This window comes from Dermacentor variabilis, chromosome 6, assembly GCF_050947875.1.
Source record: "Dermacentor variabilis isolate Ectoservices chromosome 6, ASM5094787v1, whole genome shotgun sequence".
Classification (NCBI taxonomy): Eukaryota; Metazoa; Arthropoda; class Arachnida; order Ixodida; family Ixodidae; genus Dermacentor; species Dermacentor variabilis.
Window position 1 is genome coordinate 176,629,577 of NC_134573.1, and position 20,938 is coordinate 176,650,514.

At 44.5% G+C, this 20,938-nt stretch overlaps 2 protein-coding genes and 1 non-coding gene across 5 annotated transcripts in view; 1 reads left to right on the forward strand and 2 right to left on the reverse strand.

Moving 5' to 3' along the window:
- Positions 1-892: 892 nt before the first annotated feature.
- TRNAY-GUA (transfer RNA tyrosine (anticodon GUA)) lies at positions 893-982 on the reverse strand. Its single transcript is given in 2 exon segments — positions 893-928; positions 946-982. It is a non-coding gene; the product is annotated as a tRNA-Tyr (tRNA).
- Positions 983-1,213: 231 nt separating this feature from the next.
- The window catches only part of LOC142585856 (uncharacterized), a 38,355-nt gene continuing 18,630 nt past the window's right edge, over positions 1,214-20,938 (forward strand). The window contains exons 1-2 of one of the 3 annotated variants that reach the window (XR_012829142.1): positions 1,214-1,381; positions 11,495-11,574. Coding sequence is in view for 1 of the 3 variants with exons in the window: in XM_075696916.1 (XP_075553031.1) it covers positions 11,156-11,200 (45 nt within the window). In the remaining 2 variants the exon portion in view is untranslated. Of the gene's footprint in view, positions 1,382-11,034; positions 11,201-11,494; positions 11,575-20,938 lie in introns of those variants that run through there. The other 2 variants (XR_012829141.1, XM_075696916.1) reach the window with 2 other exon arrangements.
- The window catches only part of LOC142585855 (PAX3- and PAX7-binding protein 1), a 48,958-nt gene continuing 31,884 nt past the window's right edge, over positions 3,865-20,938 (reverse strand). Inside the window, exons 12-19 of the mRNA XM_075696915.1 lie at positions 20,096-20,295; positions 14,717-14,846; positions 11,763-11,881; positions 9,345-9,421; positions 9,218-9,284; positions 7,631-7,777; positions 5,088-5,230; positions 3,865-3,998 (exon numbers count right to left, since the gene is read on the reverse strand). Coding sequence (XP_075553030.1) covers positions 3,938-3,998; positions 5,088-5,230; positions 7,631-7,777; positions 9,218-9,284; positions 9,345-9,421; positions 11,763-11,881; positions 14,717-14,846; positions 20,096-20,295 — 944 coding nt within the window. The 3' untranslated portion in view covers positions 3,865-3,937. The remainder of the gene's footprint in view (positions 3,999-5,087; positions 5,231-7,630; positions 7,778-9,217; positions 9,285-9,344; positions 9,422-11,762; positions 11,882-14,716; positions 14,847-20,095; positions 20,296-20,938) is intronic.

Genomic DNA, 20,938 nt, shown 5'->3' on the forward strand with positions numbered 1-20,938 from the left:
AATATTTGAAAATCTCTTTAACAAAATTCAAGACCTAAATCGAAATTCCGCTTCCAACAGTCACTAGAATTTAACTTCTCTCTCAAATGCAACAAATGTCATTAATATTGATCCGGGGGTTATCTCAGAAAAGTATTAACAGGAAGCTTAAGCTTCCTTTTAATATTTCAGTGTGGAAGAGCTGCGCTGGTCGGTGTTTTTTTTTTTCATTACATTTGTTTGTGGGCTGCCGTTGTCAAAATTCCGAGGAATAACTTTGTAAAGAATGAAAGACAACGTATAAGTATGAGCAACTTTGGTGGTAGAAAAGTGGTTGGGTATGCGGTGGTTCGGAATTTGCTTCGAAATTCTTTTTGGCGAAGCGACGTCCAACGTACGCCGACGCGGGACGCCGACACTGGATTTTCTGCGACGCAGGCTTCTTAATTAACGCTCTCGCGTTAAAATTTTCTACCTGGCCTGGTGATCGAGGGCCCCATGTAAATTTAGACTTGCACATTTATTTTCAAAGTTTGGTCAAAGTTTGCTAAAAAAAGTAATTGAAGCACGAAGTAATGCCGCACCAGAAAGAGCATCAGTTCGCAGTGCATTTAAAATTGCACGATTTGTTAACACGTGTAGTGCAGAGCAATGTTTTGTCCACTTAAATTTCTCAATTTATATGCAGTTTATAATAAGGTGTAAATGTGCCCCCCCCCCTCTACCTTTTCAGCGTTGTAAACAATTTTTTTTTCTTGTTATGGAGTTTTCTCATTTTTGGCTATGTTTACTTTAAAATATTGGCAGCCAAAATTGAAGAGTCATTAGATAAATGTGTTTTGTGTAAACCGAACATGCTGAACAACACGTACTTTCCACCATTTAAAAATTATAAACGCAAAGAAAAAAATACTCCGTCGAGCCGGATTCGAACCAGCGACCTATGGATGTCCATAGTCGAAACCTCTACAGTCCACCGCTCTACCAACTGAGCTATCGACGGGAACGACGAGTGATGCTTGTCTTTCATACAACATGACTGAGAACAGTACTTGTATAAGTATAGCACATGTTAGAAAAAAATGATTTTGCGCTCACCGCTGCACTGTTCTTTCTAAAATTTTGCAGAACGGTTGTATTTTGGCGTCAACTTCGTTTAGTATAACACTTGGCACTGTTAATAGCGTGGTTTCTAAGAAAAAAAAATGAGAAACTGTTTGCGTCTATGGGAAAAATGGCGTTTGAAAAACCGGCCCTGGCACAGACCTGCTCCTGGAACAGGCGAATGACAAAAGGTGCCGACACAAGTTTATGCTTGCATACCCATAAGCGCAGGCCAAGTAAACGAAGCCGACGCCGAAATGCGATCGTTCTGCAAAATTTCAGCAAGGACAGTGCAGCTGTGAGCGCAACCTTTTCTTTGAACACGCGCAGCCAAATATTCAGGACCCTGTATGTGAAAATGAAAAAGAAAAAAAAAGGAAAAAGAAATGCGTTAATGTAGCTGATCGCAAAACCTTGGTCTTTTTTCTTTTAATCTTGTAGCCACTGCCGCGGGCGTTGCCGAGCACCGTGGTTGCCGTGGTCTCGAGTTTCGAACAGGCCAAACGGTGCGCGCGCGCGCTGCGCTCCTTGGTACACATGCAGGAACTCAAGTTTTACATTATTTGAGTTATACGGAATTTTCCTGGGGTCATTACGAAACTTGACGAAAATGTCCAAAAACTTAGCACAGCGCTGTTAGGGTAGAAATTAAAGGCAGGAACTGTGTGGTATGCGGCCGAGATGCAGCTCAATCGACTTATATATAACCATACTGCAACACAGGCCTTTGCGCACAATGCAGTCTCGCCGCTAATTGTTTGGCAGCAAATTCTAACGCAAGGTTCGAATCACGGTGGGTTCGAATGTGTGCATCACCGGACAGCGAGCTAGAGCGGGGGTACACAGACACACCGGGCATATTGGTCATGTAGCGAAGCCGTAATAATTAAGCATTATGAAATTGCAGTTATGCGGTGAACTTTGTAGTATTAAAACAATGAAAACGTCAATTGACCCTGGTAAGCCAAATCCTCAACCTTCGGTAACCCGATTTGTCATGTTCGATCCGCGCACTGAATCGGTAATTTGCTTCACCGTCTGAACACAAATATAATACATTACGTAATTGGTGGTCATCGTGACGAAAAGTACGCACACATTTTTTATAGATTCGCGTTCATTCGTGTTATATATTCGTGCTTTCATTTCGCGATATATTGAGGGAAAGAATTTGTGACCGAAATCACCGCACCGACTGGCAGTGGGCGAATGCCGTCAGCGCCTTCGCACAGGAAAGGGCAGTATGGGAACGCTGGAATCTATGTTTGCTCTATGACGCTGGCATGATACGAGCGCCATCGGAGCCAGCTGTGGAAGACGACGACGAAGGCGCGAGCAGTGGTGGGCAGTGGCACGAGCGTGAGGCAGTATGGGAACGCTGGCATGATGAGCGGCAACTGGGCCAGTCATAGGCTAGTTATGGAAGACGAACTCGCGAAAAGTGGCACAAGCGCGGTTGCGCTGAGGACCGCCTACGAGCCAGCTGTGGTAAAAGACGACGACGAGCGCGTGGGCGGTGGCATGAGCGCATTTGCGCGGTTACGCGGAGGGACGCTGACGCTCAACCCAGGAAGGAGTGCTGCTGCGCTCTAAAAGGCCTGCTCTTCAGCCACCTAATTAAAAAGAAGGAAATAGGTGGTGCATCCACCCTTCAGAGATGATTGGCGACTTTAATGTTATCAGCAATCGATCTGATGGTTAGTGCAAAATCGCTGATGATATGTCTTATATAATGGTAACCATGAAAAGCCACCCATACCTTGTGACACGTACACACAGACCCAAGTTGGCATTAAAGATGCTCATTCAAGGAGCTGGGGCTGCGGTAGGCACATGAAAATGCACACCGCACGTGACCAGCAAGAGGTTTCACATGAAAAATAGTACTGGTCGATCATGAGAGCAATAAACTAAGGTACATGTGGCCATTACACAACCAGTGCATGCCTTTAACATCAACGGCCTATCATTAGTACACATCGGTTTCGAGCTGCCACCCAAGGATATGACAGAGAGACGGAGCGCACACAGGCTAGCTGCGACGCCTTCGCTAACTGCAGAAAACCGACGTTTCACGACACATATGCGAGAGATGTGAAAAGGAATACCACCAGAGAAAGATGAACTGAAAATGCACTGCAATTTGCGGTGCAGAACAAAAGGGCAGAGCGTCTACAACTTGCGCAGAACACGATGCAGATAGCATTTACGCATGAGTGCGGCACGCTGTTTACAGCGCTGGGATCAAGCCCCCACGGAACAAACACGCACAGACACACACACACAGACACAAAAGAACACTTCAAATGGTTCACCACCACACGTATCGCACCACCTCGCAAGGCGGAACGGTGCGTCAGAACCTTAGAAAATAACACTAGAATTAATGCAATCTAAAGGTGACCGTAGCCAGTTGACTGAGCGAGGTAAAAGTCTTCAAGTGCCCGTGTTGCAATCCGTGAAGCCCCCACAAAGATGGCAGCGAGTGCTCATCGCCTCTTTTTGCTGACCGCTACCAGAGAACTTCCTGACAGCAGCCAGACCAAAATTGTCCTGGCTGTTTCTGGCAGCCCGCAGGTAGCCAGAAACATTCAGCCCGAGTAAAACGAACATGCGGCAGAAGTGCATTGTGCGGTGGGCAGAGCAATTCGAGAAAAACGAAGGCATTCTGGCTGGCTCTGGCAGCCCGTGGGTAGCCAGAAATGGAAAATCGAAAAGGCCCATTATCTACTAAATGAAAATTGAGAAAATTATGACGAGGGAAAAAGGATGACAAGCATACACAAGTGTGACACTCCTACACTGCCACAAGAATGTTGCACTGCAAAAGTGCCTCTTTTATTTCCAACATGTCTTATGATTTGGCCTTGTCTGTCAGTGAGGCCAGAAGCTTTCCAACTTCATCCAGTGCATCTCTGAGAAAATAAAATAAAAACATTTGTGGATTAATCATGTGGCACCATCTTGCAAGGAGCTGCATCACTGGCACATCCTTCTCTCCAAGAAAAGGAGTAAATTTCTTTGCATCAAAAGCCTGGCCACCTCCATCTTCCCATGGCCATGCAAGCTGAATGGGTAGGCATGCAAATTTTCTGATAAATATTGTATGTCTCTCATTATTCAGGTGCCAAAGCTTTTAAAGATTAATAGCTTTTTGTCTTACAATGGCCAAACAAAGGGCTTTCTTAGTCGTCATCAGCAGCAGCAGAAGCCTATTTTGTGTCCACTGCAAGAAGATGGCCTCTCCCTGCGATCTCCAATTACTCCTGTTTAGTGCCAACCAATTCCAACTAGCACCTGCGAATTTCTTAATTTCGTCACCCCACCTAGTCTTCTGCCGTCCTCGACTGCGCTTCCCTTCTTTTGGCACCCATTCTGTAACCCTAATGGTCCACTTACCTGTCTGTTAGCAGTGAAAGGGGAAAGGAAATTGTGCACTCATTCTGTATAATATTTAAGTTTTGATTATAAGCAGGATCTTACAATAAACTTGAATTTTCAAAACCAAGGAAAAAGTGAAAATAGCTGCTTCTGCCATTGTCACAACACATTGGGAGTATGACAGTGGCATTACCACAAAGCTTAAACAGTTAAGCTGCATGCAAGCAGATTTCATGAGCGAGAACACCAGTCTTCCTTTCCTGTACTTTTCATTTCCTTGCCTCTTTCATATAGTGCCTTTCTTGGAGGCGATTATCAGCCCTTCAAAATACTTTGGTTGTGTTCACATGGTACTAGTTAATTGTTATGCATATTACGAACAGTCGTGTAGGACACTCCATTTACTGGCTGGCTGGTTGGCTGGTTCATTAATGAGATTTTCGTTCACCAGGGATACAGGAGAGAAAGCGAATATCATAATTTATTATATTACAATAATTATTTCAGTGCACTAATGAATAAGAAATACTGGTATGCAAGAAATGGTAGTTTGTAAAATCTCACACATAAACTGGCACCTTACAGTTGCACCAAACACTTTGTAGTTCAAGAGCATGTATCACCTGGCATGCATATCCGGTCCCAAAGCAGAGGAAGCACAGAGGCCCTCCAGGTGCTGCCGGTAGAGTCGCAGAAAGCGTGTTAACAACTCCAGCTGTGGAAGGGGGCTCCCCCGCAGCCATGCTGTTGGCAACGTTGACACCAGCTGCATAGGGAAGTCGGAGCCAATGGATGCATTACAAATGCTGCCAAGGCCTTCGTGCTCAACCATGGATGAAAGAAGGGAACTAGGGGGGAGCACGACATCATGAAACCAGTGTTAGCAAGCCAACACTCCGTGAAGTCCTCACCTTCGCCTTTCCTCTCTCCCATGCACCCAAAATTCAAACCACATGTGACTGCTGTGTCATGGGTGAGCTCAACTTGCAACAATATGTTTTGTTCCCAGTAGATTTTAAACGAAGCGTACTTCCTTAGGTACTTTGCCAACTGCACAGTGCACATTTTCTACTGATATGCTTGTACAACTACTGTTGTTCCATGCAATATATTTATCTTTGTAACCACGTGCAGCTATCACACCTGCTGTCTTGTCGGAAGAGTGCATGCTGAGCGCGACGGTGGGAGCACTAACTTACCACAACATGATCATGTGCTGGGCCGACTTTCTTTTTAATTCATTTTTATCATGTAATGCTCCTTCCTAGCTTTTTTCTTTTTCTCTCCCTCTCCATGTGCGCAACTCACTCTTTTCCATACTGGTCCAGATTACATACAATGGCTGCCTAATCTGCCTTATGATTGTGTCTATTCTGCACAAATGTACAGAGTAGCGTTTCTGCATCAAACATGCACACAAAATCAGGCAGCTTTATCCTCACTGCCTTTGTGAAAAATAATGATGTCCACCAGTTTCGAAAGAAAGTAAAATTACCTTAGTCATGACCTGTCTAAGAGCAACAGAGTAAGGACTGACTTACTGCCAAATGTTTCTTCTGCACAAAATGAGCAACTTGCTTCCAAACTTGTTGAAGTTTTAACTTCACAAATGTGTCTCTTTATTCCCAACTCCACCCCTTCCAATGGGAGGCCACACTGCTAAGCTCGGCAGCCAAGGCTGCAGAAGCCCTAGTCTAAGGGCCCCTCATGCTGGGACAAGATGCACTTCAAATTATATCGATTTTAACAAAGTTTATTGAAAGTGCTATTGAACACATGTTGTTGAACACATTATTTAACAAACTTGGAAACAAAGCACTCACATGGCAAAGTTGTGGCCATAATTGGAATGCTACAAAGCAAGGCAGTCATAAATGTGATAACAAAACAAGAGAACTCGTGATGGCACAACTGACAAACAGGCCGACATAGATGTGAATGAACAATATGCTCAAATGCATCAAGAGATGTATATGTCCACTATACACCAGTATGCGATATTCATATACATATGAATACATATATTATGCATATACTATGGGGTTTACTTCATTTTCAAGTAATACCCAATTGTTGCTCTTTGCACCATAAGCAGCCTTTTTTAAAGATTAGGGTAACAACTATGCTTTATTAGAATTAGAATTAGTTGTCAACAGACAGAGTTAAACAGAGAAAGTGTCAGTATCTCCAAATTGAGATTAGAAAAATGCACGTCGGTTGCTATCAGAGGTGCTCACAACAGTTCAGAGTGATAGACTGCTGCTGTCTGAGGAAGCATTCTGCCATATCTGCCAGAGGAAGCATTCCAGCCCTTGTGACACGGTACAAAGCTTAACCCTCTGAGGGTCACCACCGTACACTTGTGGCAGCAGAAACAAGTCTGAAATGGCCAAAGAGGTACATGTACAGCAGCAACCAGACACACCTTTTTGGAATGAAATGCCGCCCGACACATCCCCGAGGTGCTGCTACCAAATAAAGTTTTACTGTGCTGCCATCTCATGGATTCTTCCAGAACCAATTTTTCCCTTCACACCATAGTCACTATCTTCAGTGGCGCCCTAGAGCTATGTGTGTTTCACCTTATTCACTGCCGCATGCTCATGCCAATGCTTGTGCACTTTAGATTTGGTACCCTTGGACATGCTATTTCAGGTTATGGTTGTTGCGAAAATTGATATGGTAGGTTATGATTGTCGCTAGAAGCAGGCTGTCACGAAGTAAAGATACTACTGTACGTAAGTCTCTTTTTGCAAGAGGAGCAAGAACTGATTGTATCTCATTTAGCAATCCAAAAAACGATTACTGCAAGTTTCTCACTTGCCGGGTTTCTTCTGATGGGCACACAAACACTGACTTTACTTGTGAGTGCCAACCTGGCATGTCTCATTTTCACTATGGCCGCACGTGCAGGTTGTTTCAAAGCTACTTCAAAAATGAAAATAAGTTACATGAATTTTGATACACTCGAAAGGAAATGTACTTAACCATTGGACCCTTATATAATGAAGAATATATATAACACAATTTCTTTGTCACTTTAATTTCACTCAAAATGTTGGTCTGAAAAAAAAATAAAAAATCGACCCCATGAGGCTGCATGTCAAAAAGGAAAAAAGAACATTGTGTTTCAAATGGTTCAGGATAGACTAGGCCGGGCACTCACGCGGGTGCATTTTTCAACTGTGTCCCTTTGAGAGAGGCCGGCCTGCAGGGCCACAATAAGGTAACGATTCAGCAGGCTGCACAAGGACAGCTCCTTGAGTGGCTCCTCAGCCAGCAGGCCTTGCCAGCTGAGGACATTCTTCATAAGCTGAAACAAATGAGAAAGCTTAACTTTCAACATCCCAAAGCAACATTCAGGCTATGGGAGATGTCGCAACTGAAGGCTCAGGATTGAGTCTGAGAACCGGGGGTTCTTTAAAGTGCCCCCAATGCAGAGCACACAAGAATTTCTTCATTCACCGTCCAATTGCAATCTGACTGCAAAGGCAAGGAACCGAATCTATGGTCTCACGAACCAGTATCAGAACACTGTAGCCACCAAATCACAGCAACATATACTAAATTAACACCACCTTGCTTCCGTCTACGGTATAGAGTGCACTCTGTTTGTGCTAAGAAATTCAGATGATAACTGTACACATTTGACGCAATATTTCTGCGGAAACTAGCAAGGTGGAAAGAAGTAATTAATAAAGGGAAAATGAGACATCCACCCAAACGTAGCTAAGTGCCACAAAACAAACCCATACGGGTTCCTCATTCACAGCTCAAGAAAAATTCGTCTTGGCCCGGGACTCGAACACCGGACCACCACCTTTCCGGGGCAGCCGCTCTACCGTCTGAGCTAACCAGGCGGCTAGCAGATGGCAGGCGAAGTTGTATTTATCACCAACTCAGAAGCAAAGGCAAAAAGAGTTTGACCTAATAGTTCCCCACAAGGTGTAGAGAAGTAATTAATAAAGGGAAAATTGGTTTCCTTTCTAGCTATGTTTGGGTAGATGTCTCATTTTCCCTTTATTAATTACTTCGAACTATACACACTGTATATAGGGTGTTTCTCTAACACATATATATATATATATCTATGTAGTACACTAATGTTCATTGCTTTAACCAGTTATCATCAAAGGTATCATTACAAATGAACTGCACTGTATTTGATTGCAACTATTGGTCAATAGTACAGCAAGTTCTTAACATAGCAACCTTTAAACTGTGCTTCCTAATGCACAGTGTTACGCCATGTCTGTCAAATGCAGAAGTCATGCTCTCTTGTATGTCGCTGATTGAACATAGTATTTGAGTGGCATTGTGTGAAACCACAAAAGAAATGGCTGTACGGTCATGCAATAATTTTCAAGGTAGTAGTAAGTATCAATGAAAACTAAAACAGAGCAGGTGCCAATATTGTTGACAGCTTCTCGTGCCATGACAACCACAGCATACATCAAAGGAACTTGTACTAAACCAAGAGAGAGAGAGATGTAAAGGAGAGAAAGGCAGGAAGGTTAACCAGAATTAAAGCCTCCGATTTGCTACCCTGTACTAGAGGAACCAAGAATGTCACAGCAGCTCAGTACGGGAGCTCTACTGTAAAAACAGCTGTCCAGGTCTTTGTCGTCGTTTCACCCTACAAGTATTTTAAAATTTAAAAGCACCGGAGTACGTGCAAATATGCTCTGTTTTCAAGTGCTGCAAAACTCACTATAACATGCCTGTTTGCTTGCTTTTTGCTGCCAATACGCACCTTAAGGCAGGACCAGAACTGGCGGTGAAAGAAGGCCGCAGGCGCTCCTGACCTGTTCTCTAGGACCCTGCAAAGGTGACAGAGCATGTGTGGTCACAATGAAAACAAGACTTGCAGGGTCACTTACTCTTTGGGATAGAGGGGAATGTAGACATCTTCATCCAAAGCTCGACTAATACGTGCTGCCACCTTGGCCAAGAAGTTCTGCAAGTTCAATAAGGGAATACAAGTTCTTAAAGGTCAACTACAACTGAATTTCACTTTGGCTAAATTGGTAATAAATGAGTAGTATATACTACAGAAGCAATTTTGGCAAAGCTGCAGGGCTGGCAAGTGTTAAATTTTCTTAACAGCAGCACTTGAATAGTGCCTGAGCAGACAACGCATGCGACTGGTGGTTAGCGGCTATGACACAAGTCCCAGCACCATTGCCTCCCGAGATTTTTCAGCGTGCTTTGGGGAGCTGCAAGCAGTGCCTAATCTCAGATGCCATGCTGATGAGCCATGAGGCCAATGTCATGCGTCACTTTCAACAAGCAATAATCGTGGTGTATTTTTCATTTTCGGTATTAGAAGTGCCTACTTTTGAAGCATTTTTCAATGCATCCACTCATTTTTCAAAAGTAAGAATTGCATGGCGGTTTTTCTGTATCTAATTTTTGAGTGTAGGCTTTTTATGTAGCCCAAAATTTCATTGCAGTTTGCTTTTTAAGCATTGTAACAAACAGAAATGAAATTATGTACTTTTGCTTATCTCTATATCTTACAATAGAGTTGGTCATATTTTCTAAATTAAACAAATAAACAACCACACAAGAAGACACGTCACTTTAGATGTGAGGGCGCTACTGTCTGGCAGCTTGCAGTTTGACTTGTAGCTGTTATGTCTAATATCTGGTCAGTGGAGTGAAGGGCAATTTGATCCAACCATGTGGGAACCGCTTAAACTGACTTATTCACACATCTCAAATGCCAAAAGGAACAACAAACTGCAGCAGTGGCAGCCAAATGAAAATGGTGAGGGGCAAGCCTTTTAGTTTGTGCCGTCATATTGTTCTCATGGAGTGATGCAGAAATAAGCAGGGGCAAAGAATAAAAGTAACATCTGTAAGCACTCCTTTCACAATTAGGTCTTTCATTAGCACTTCTTCAAACCCTTGGCTGTCATTGGTGGTACAAAGTGTTCCATTGCATTATAACTGTAAAAATGTATTTTACTAATGGCGTGAGACTATTTGAAATTTCAAAGACAAATCAAATATTTCAGAATATTCAATTCATATTTGACATGAGAATTCATTATTCAGAACTGTCAAATATTCGCTTCTGTTTGGATATAAGAGATAAGCTTCAGAAGAGGAAGGTGGATGCAAGCAGGGCCTTTTACAAATGACTCGGCTGCAGGAGAGCTTCGGTTGCTGCACAGAGGCACCAGTTCCTGAGTAAGCGCATGAGGCAGATAACTTATATTGAAGAACCTCCAGTCATTCAATAAAAATGCCTGGCTTTTAAGGCAATGTAAGAATTCATTGTCTTGATTTAGGCTGTGGAAATAAGTTTGCAAGAGGCTCCTCCTACGAGCAGTGGTCCTCCACTCCACAATGCACAAAGGCGCTACAGTAGGGTTTGTCGACTCTCTGACACGACACAGAGAAGGCACCGGAAACAGAATGTCAGCAAACCGGGTTTATTAACCCAAGGTACAACACAGTCTGACAGTCAAGGCATTTACAGGCAAAAGTTCACCACAAAACTGATCAACTACATGCAACCGCTGCGCTGCTACATTGTCGCTGTATTGCAACTCAGGGTCGAAAAGGAGGCCGCCTCTTGGGAGGCCAATAAGGGCACATCCCGGTGACTTGTGCTTGCCTAGTGACTTGACACCAGGAAGGAGAATCGCAGTTTGGGCAGGAAATCAGCTCTGGTGCACTAGCCATGTCTACCATGTTGCCACTGAAGCAGCGGTACCCGGAGATAAAGGTAAGCACGAGCTGAGGGATTAGGCGCGGGAAGGCACCCCCATCCCCATAAGGCAAGGCTAATTATTTTCCAGTCTCACTATGTTTGCATCCCTTCAGATCAATGTGCAGGGCTGTTGTGTTGAACTAATCTTCAACAAATGCAGCACAGGTGCATTTTTTGAGGTGCCATACCTTTCTTCCATTACTGTTATGTGATGGTGTTCCAAATAACTGAAAGCAGTTGTTTGTCACAAGCTTCTCATTTCCATTTGTGAACGGCATTACACGAACTTTCTTTTTTTCTTTCTTTTAGCCAAATGTAAACCACTACACAAGCTCCATATTTCTTTTTGTTTGGAAATTATAAAATATTTGGTATTCAATTTAATATTCGTAAGTATTCTATTTATTATTATTAAAATTCAAATTTGGAAACTTTAATATTGAACACCACTGCTTTTAAGTTCACAAATGTCATGAGGGTAGCCCATACATTACATCTGCACAAAGGTGGCAAACACAGTGAGAAATGAGTACACGCTTGTATGCACACAGAAACTGCCACAGAAGGCAAGGCAAACCTGTAGGTGCCGACTTTGGGCATTGACCGTTGGGTAATCCTCAACCAGCTTCTTGGCTGTCCGCACCAGGTTCAGTGTCTGGGTGCTGGACATGGGGTCCCAGACCTTCTCTGCCAATGCTGTATACAACATATATTCATGACTTTCACGCTTCACCACTTCAGAATAGACAGCAGTGACATGCAATCTGCAGTAAAAACTTCACAAATGCCTCCATTATACTGTGACCAACATTACAAAACAAATCAAGTAATCCTACTTGTTCTTTCGAGCACGAAACATGCCTTAGGATGAAAGATAAGAGCAGTTCTGTATGTATTAAAGTGTAACATGAGACAACAAAGTGACAGCCACAGGACACACACTGTGTTGTCACTGTGCTATTACTCCGTTCTTATGTCTATACTCGTCTTGCCTCTTGTAGCACTTACAAATATGCATCTTCCCATCTTGCAGCAGCTCTGATTTTTTGTCATTACAGTCGACTCTCATTACAACTGACCCTGATAATCCAACAAAAAACGTCCGTCGTATCTGAAGTCCGTAATATGCGAAACACCTCACTTCTAAAGTAAGAAAAAAAAAAAAGGGAGTCACAGTTTTGCCCAAGAAGTGAAGCATTGATTGCGATAGCAAGTTAAGCAACATAAGTGCAGCAACAGCAGCGAACGAATTGACCTTCATGCTGTCTCTCGCTTCAACGTGAACTAAACGTCGAAAACATAACACATATGAAGCTACCGGCACTGGGCACACTTTGTTCACATCGCAGATCGCTTTGAAGACGAGGGCCGGGCCGCGCGGGCGCTCACTTTGTCCACATCACTTTCAAGGTATGGCGCCCGCGCGGACGCACACTTTGTTCCTTTCTCTGCTTAAAGGGCCCCTCACCAGGCCCCCAAGCAAATTTTGGTTATACGCTGGAAGTTGCCACTTGTCCTCTAGGAAGCGTACTACCGCAAAAATTTTTCAAGGCGCATTAATAGCCGAGACAGAAATATTTCACTGCCGCAAACCCATGATTTCAGCAGGCAGGCTCCACTGCATAGCGAGACTCCCTCTCCACTCGCGCCGACTGGCCTTCGCAAGCGAAATTTTTTTCCCTGCGTTCTCCCATGCCAGACCTCGAGGATTGTGCGACACATATGTCACGGGCCCCGCCTTCACCTTTTTTTTTCTTCTCGCCTTTTTTTTTTCTCCGGGACTGTGCATTTCCGCTCACGGCATCGTGCATGAGCTGTTGTCTCGTTTGCACAGTGCACGATTTTGCGAGGTGTGCACAAGGAAACATGACTAGTGGTATGATTCAGTGCTACACGAATACTGAGGCAGAACATGCGGATTGCAGAGCATGATCACACGCTGGAGCAAGGCAGAAGATGGCATAGTTTCGGTACCTACACACGTGACCGCATGACCGTGCGAACTTTGTTCACATCGCAAATTGCTTTCAAGATACGGAATCCGCATGGGCGCACACTTTGTCCACGTCGCAGATCGCTTTCAAGATATGGCGGCCATGCCGTAAGTATAGCAGCCGCCAGAGTAGAACCAGCCCTCTCTCTCTTACCTCGCGCATGCGATGCTGAGCCGTGACCCTCGGCTGACCCTCGCAAGTCAGTTGTCAGCCCGTGTAAACATGGCAAAAGTACATTTTATACACCCGATTTTGAAAAAAATTGCCACTAATTTCGTCCGCTGTAGCTGATAGTGCGTTGTAGCGGGGTCCATTAAAAGCAAACTTCGTTGCATTAATAAAACAGGTAGAAGAAACTGAGGCTGAAATATCGTCCATTATATCCAAAGGTCTGTTGTATGCGGGTCCGTTGTAACGAGCGTAGACTATATTATTATATTTTTTACAGATATTCGTCTGAAAAGTCAGCTTCCCAGAAAGTGACAGCTCACAAAAGTTTAAGAGCTCTGTATAAGTGACTGAGACCAATTTGAGAGACATTCCAAAAGAATGCACAATCCGTGATCAGTAATGATCTGAGATTATCCAAAAAGACTGTAGGAGCCTAAGTACGGAACAAGCTCAGCACAAGCATTACGTAGAATGGAAACGTAGCTGTTATAAATTTTCTCATTCGCTGTTTGTTTCTTGTCTCTCGGTCGTATAGTCTTATGTCACATGTACAGCAACTAAACAAGAGCCAATCAGACAGGTTGTCTTTCCATCAGATTGGTTGCCTTTCCACAGATATGCTCACTTGTCACTAAATAAGTCACAGTTTCACCTGAAAGGTGAAGCATCGATTGTGATAGCAAATTAGGAGACAGCCATACGAAGTAAGGATGGTACGTTTATCGGCTGCATCAACTTGCAAACATTTGTTTGCCAACTAAATTAACAAGCATGGTGTCAGCGTGTACAGCAAACATGAATGCATCACATTCGATGAACCGCAGACACTCGCTGTCAAAACGCTGGCATGAAGAAACGCGGCAGCAGCAGCGAGCAAAGAGATCTTCATGCTGTCTATTACTTCATCACAAAGTGAGCGCCGAGAACACACAGCGGACAAAGCTACGAGCCGCCGACGCAACTAGACTTTGCCCCATTTCAGATCGCTCTCAAGATACGGCCGTGCGACTGCGCACAATGCCACATGCGCAGTTGCAGCCGCAGTACAATGCCGCCGCCCCCTCCCTCCCCCTCCCCCTACCCAGGTGCCTCGGAATGTTGGGTGCCTCGCGCGCCACAAAAGATGGCGCACTTCCTCCCTGCTTCTGTCCGTTTCGCACAGGCGAGATTGAGCCGCGATCATCATCTCCCTTCGCACGCTTTCACTCGCACGTACAGTGTGGGGCAAGTGGTGATGGTGTTACTGCCTTTGGACCTTATACAGAACCTCACAGTGACGGCGATGTCGACAACCGAAATGCATTTGGAGTGTCCATATAATTGCTATCGTAAACATAGTTGCTTGACAAGGAGAGAACTGACAGACCTGCCATTTTTGGCAGAAGAGCCCGCTCCACAACGCGAGGCAGCAGGCACAGGTCAGGGTCATCTGGAGTGTCCTCGCCGTAGAACAGGAGTGCTTCGTACCATCCACAGCCTTCTGGGCTCTCAGGCTTCTGTACGTGACATTGCCATAAGAATTGATGCATGTAGGAAGACAGGAAGCACTACTTCAAAGACAGAATTTTTGCTAGGAAATCTTGGAAACTGCAAAACGCACAACCTGGTAGTAGCCATTGCAACACAGAAAGCATGGACGGTAATTATTCCATCAAATGGTACTGCTGGCAATCAGCCCTTCATTCATAGGGCATCATCAGCTTCTGAATCAATCAGCTGCCTCTGTTCACCTGATAAAGCTGGCTTATCATGCTGGGACCTACAGCACTTGCAATACAATATCAATACAATATCAATACAATACAATGAGCGTGTCTCAGGCAAAAGCTGAAGCTTAAAATCTTGAGAGCAGACACAAAGCAGGCGTGGTAACACTCACAGCAGAGTCAAAAGTAAGAAACACAAAATGTATGTGGCAGTATGAGATAGCACAGGCCTCCCACTCTGTCAAGAAACTTAAGAAGTGGTTGTTTTAGTAACATCTAATTCACTCGATGACACAATGAAGTACAACAGACCCTTGACAAGCCAGAAAAAAAAATTGTGGACAAGTGTACGACCAGCAATGTGCAGGTTCCCTTTTCACATAAACCTCTGGCTAACCACTCCCTTTCGCAATATACACCACACGACCTCTATGTTTTATATGAGCAAAACCAAGATGATAACACACCTCCCATCTCACGAAGTTTTCAGCACACATGCTCCCTCTCTAAATTTAAGCATAATGTCTATTCAGCAGGGTAGAAACCTTGCTCTACCAAAATATCCTTCCCTTCTACACTGAATAAATGAACAGTTTTCCCTAGCATCATAATATCATAATGTTAGTCTAATGATACAAAGCCCAGAAACTCTAAATGCTTTTCAGTAATTTTAAGGTAGTGATGTAGTAAGTAAGGCAGCACACTCACCAAACTGGCTCACACTGAAGCAAATGGGAATGCCACAGTGTTATAACAAGCTGGCAGCCAGAAAATTTGGCAAACTGCACCTTGTCCATCCTTAAACCCAGATATTGCTTTCTTTATACTTTTTTATTGGGGCCTTTCCTTGCCACACACCAGACACTGAGTTCGAACATCCCCGATCTCTTTCTAAAAAATTGTAATTGCTCTCGTTACTGTAACAGGTGTTTCCGCAAAGTATTTTGGCTACAAAAATTTTTCGGGAACTTTCGATAGTTTACTGTTCAGCCCAGCATGTTTCAAAACAACATTTTAAGGCAACTTAGAGGAAAACTTTGTGACTATCATTAAATTGTGACTGATATAGTTTTACACTGAGAAGTTGGAGAGTTGGTTATGAGGGACACCATAGTGAATGGCTCTGGGTTAGTCATGATCATGGTGGAAGAATAGACAGGTGTCTCAACAACACCCAAAAACCAGTTCTTTCCGTGTTCGTAGTTTCTGCCTCTCCCACTAGGTGTGCTACAGAATAGGGGGCACAATTTTTCAGAATGGAAGTGTGGAATTGTATGGCACAATTGCCGCCAGCGCGCATAAAAACGAGGAAACATTTCAACAGAACGAAAACATTGAATTTAAACAACCACAATCATAGTAATAAGCACTGTTCAGGTTGAAAGCAAATTTGTTAATTTCTCTGCTTAAAGGGCCTCTCACCAGGCCCCCGGGCAAATATTGGTTATATGCTGGAAGTTGTTACGTGTTCTCTAGAGAAGCATTCTGCCACAAACATTTTCCAAGTCGACTCATTAATAGCCACGATAAAAATATTTCAGTGCCGCGAACCCATGATTTCAGCAGGCAGGCTCCACTGCATAGCGAGACTCCCTTTCCACTTGCCCTGTCTAGCCTTCGCATGCGAAATTCTTTTCCCTGCCTTCTACCATGCCGGACCTCGAGGATTGCGTGACACATACGTCACAGGCCGCACCTTCACTTTCTTTTTCTCCTCGCTTTCTTTTGTTTTTTTTCTTTTCGGCACTACACGTTTCTGCTGATGGCATCGCGCGCGAGCTGTTGTCTCGTTCGCGCAGCGCACGATATTGCGCACCGTACACAAGGAGACATGACTAGTGGTCTAATTCAGTGCTAGACGAATACTGAGGCATAACAAGCGGATCGCAGAGCATCATCATGCGCTGGAGCACGGTAGAAAATGGCATAGTTTCGGTACCTACGCACGTGACCGCACGACCGTGGGAACAAGCAGGCGAAGTGGAAGTACATCTCTCTTGCTTCAGTGTGAAGCAAAAAACACGCAGACATTCCATTTGTGTGTTTTATTATTTCTCTAAACTTCAATTCGTCAATTCAAGCAACAGATCACACAAATAACAGATGGTGTCTTGAATATTCAATTCTCGAAGTTACGCGTCACCATAAGCAATGTTACACTGCAGACTCGACTACCTAGGCGCAGGGACGTGATTACGTTATCCTCTGGCTTGGAGCGCGGTGGCCACGAGAAGGAAAAACGGCATTCGGTTTGAAATTTTACATCTTTCTGCGGAGCATAGCGATGCAATACTTTGCGGACATGATTGTTATCGCGCAATGCATACTCTGCGCGTGGCAGTTCAAAATGGCCAGACCTGGTGAGGGGCCGTTTAAGTGATTACTGGAGAGCCACTAATAAATAATTTCAGAGGGTACTAGGCCACGGTTCGAAACCTGTGCTATACGGATTGCTTCATGGTCGCACGCGGGATGAAGCACAGAAAGGCAGCTTCCGAGCAATTCATAATCATGCACGCAAATTAGCTCTTTGAATTGCATTTCTGATTCTTATTGACATGGAACTTACGCTTTTTTTTTACTGATAAACTTCTTGCAATGCTGAAGAGTGACAGAGAACATGGAGACCAACCACCATGGTATATGCTTGAATTAATAAATTGCACGGATTGTTCAAAATGCATGCACTAGAGGAATAAAAGAGCAAGTGGGCCATTCTTCAAGTTATGCACACAAAGCGAGAAACCACGACTTGCCGAGTGCAGCAATATGTGCAGTTATTAGCATGCATGCTAACCTTGCACACTGCTGCTAACCGCATAAGTTACTTTTATTGTTGGTTATTCTAATCTAGAGTATCTTAAGGTTACCCTATTTTAATTTGTTATTTACGCAAAGTCTTAGTCTTAAACATGGCACGCTGGGGCTAAAATGAAGAAAATACAAGCACATGACTGTACAGACATTTCCTAATGGGAAATATATTAATGTCTGCATGATGCACACGATAGCAAGAATAATGCTAGAACGATTGTTCATGATCAAAATAATGTGTAAAAAGGAGCTGCACTCCCAAATCAGAAAAATTCAAGGTTCTTGTACATACGAGGGACGTTCCGAAAGCAAGTTTTGTCATTTATTTTCACACGAAAATGTTATTGCAAGAAAATAATAATAATAATAAAAACCATGGCGTCATAAACGATATGCCTTGCACTATTTTTCCACATAGTCCCCACCAACACTGAGACATTTGTCTCGTAGCTTGCAATCAGTTTGAAGAAACAACTGTGGTAAAACTCTGTGCCCAGCGATGCAAGAAACTGTCCCACAGCCTGATCCACTTCAGCATTGTTTTGGGAGTGACGTCCAGAGAGTGTGGCTCTCAATGCAAGGAGCAGGTGCCCATTCATGTCAGATAACATCACCAACTTCCATTGGTGACCACATTGTCAGCACACATCTGTCTGCCATTGTGATTTGTACTCGAATAACCTCAGGCACGCTGGTCTGCAGCCACTCTCTCTTCTTTGGCGCTCTGCACATTGTTACGTTTCGCCTACGACGCGCGGTATAGCCGGCACGGATGCAACGGACGCCGGGGCTTCATTCAAAGCGGCGGACATTTTGGCCCGTTCAGCGCTGCCGTAACGCTTCCTGCCAAGCGCGTCCAGGCATGTTTCAATGCCACGTGTCTTCGTGTGTGTGTGTGAATGTGTGTGCATGTTGGTGCCCGCGCTTGTCAAAGCGCGGCAGCCGGGGAGAGGAGCTCCCCAACTGTGAAGCGAGGAGGTCTGACCGGCGCCGGCCCGGCGGATGCGTCACTTCTTGTCTCAACGTGTCTCTCACATGGTCGTGCCCCGCCGTCACGGGCGCCTCTCGCAAGCCGTTCCTTCTTGCCCTCGACTCCGAGAGTATAAAAGCAGCTGCCCCGGACGCCGAGAGAGGCTCCGATTTCTTCTGTCGAGTAACATGCTCTCCCGTCTCTCCACTTCGGTCGACCTGACCAGCCGCTCTTTTGCGATGCTAGAATAAACAAGTTGTTCTGTTAGCAGTCAACTCATGCTTTGCCAGGACCTTCGGATGCTTCCAGCTGTGCCCCAGGCCGCCAGGCCAACGATACCCTTGGGGCTTGTGACCCATTTGCAACAACATGCGCCATTCCTCCTTTGGCGACGCTCCTTCCGTCGTTGAACCAGCAATGGGCATGGATTCTTATGGTGATTGTTTGTTTCACCTGGTGTACCATCTTCTTTTTAAAAAAAATTTTGAAACTTACTTTTGGAACATCCCTCGTACAAACAAAAATGTGCTCACGGCACCAACTTCTCAGTACATCTCTATTACTGCCAACACGTTAATGCACAATCGAGACTACTGCACAGCAATTTTCACCCGAGACATGACACAAGCACATCTCAACAAGCACGGGCAGAAAACTTGCTGAAAAACACCAACAAGGACACTGTCCCAGTGATGAACGACCACAATGTAAATCAAGATCCAAGAGCGAGCTCGGTAGATAGTTTCTAGTTGCATATTCAATTTTTATTCACAAATGGCACGGCAAACAGTAACACAGAATTGGCAAGAGCTAGTGGAGCCACAGAAAAAGTAGCACTGCACGTTATAAGGCCCCTTTTCAGTGAAATACACAAGTGCAGGACCTCACGCCGCTAGCAGACAGCAGAATATGATGACCCCAATACTGCAGCACTCCTGCCGGTGAAAGAAGGAAGTGTTAACATAGTTGTCAGTTTGCTCTGCAGACAGACAGCGCCATTGAGACACCTGTCTATCCTTCCACTGTGATCTTCACCAAGTGAACGTCAATTAAAGCACACAATGGTTCTGCATTTCACCTCCTTCAGATTAACGCCTCAGTGGCAAGAAATCAAAACCACAACCATGTGCTCAACAGCAGAATGGCGCAGCTACAGAGCCACTAGTCAAGTGGCAAGTCTTCATTAAGTTCCTACCCCTTTTGTTCATCCCCGTGAACAACATCACAGCCTGCCTGGAAATACAGACAGTCCTACCTCAATGGGATTCCAAGCAACCATCTGCAGTCGCACAAAGGGCACCAGCAGCTTGACCAAGCACAAGGGAATGTAGGCCTGCTCGTAAGATTCACCAAAGTCCTGCTTCCAGCGTTCAAACTTCTGCTTCAGGGAAGCCACATTGCTGAAGTGCTCCGTCACATCTTCAAAGACATGCCGCGCATCATCCAGGATAAGCTCTGCAATCCCATGCACATTAATCAGCTGCTTCAAGGAGACTGATAAGGCTAGCATTGTGCCATACCATGCTGCAGTTGGTTTCTGAGACAGCATTTTGTCAAGTTGGTGAACAGAACTGATATTTAATAACTATGCCAGTATGGCGACTGTGCTGGCCTGAGCTAACTGAGTTCATGCCAACAATGCACTAAGGCACAATGTCCTTGAACACCTCCCACTGGCAATATAATGAAGCTGACCTCGGTTCCAGAAGTGCTGTGATAGATAACTCTGATCCCGCAGAAGGACTATGGCTGAGTAAAATAATACAACTCCACCTTGGCACTGGTGCAGGGAGTGCACAGCGAACATAACACACTGCAATTCTGCAGCTAAATAAGTGAACATATGCAAAAAAATTTATACAGAGAACGACAGTGCATGGTGGCCACGTTTATATCATCCCACTGTCCTCTGTTCATCGTACAACTTGGCATTCCACTCATTGCATACTTCGCCAAGTAGCTCAACTAAAGCTTATAAGAAATTGATCATAATTAACAAACACACAAAGGGTCCATCTAAATGTACTGAAGTTAAATAGTTCACTCATGAAAGGAAGGCTCTTTGACCCCCTCCAGGGGAAGGGGTAATGGAGTAAAT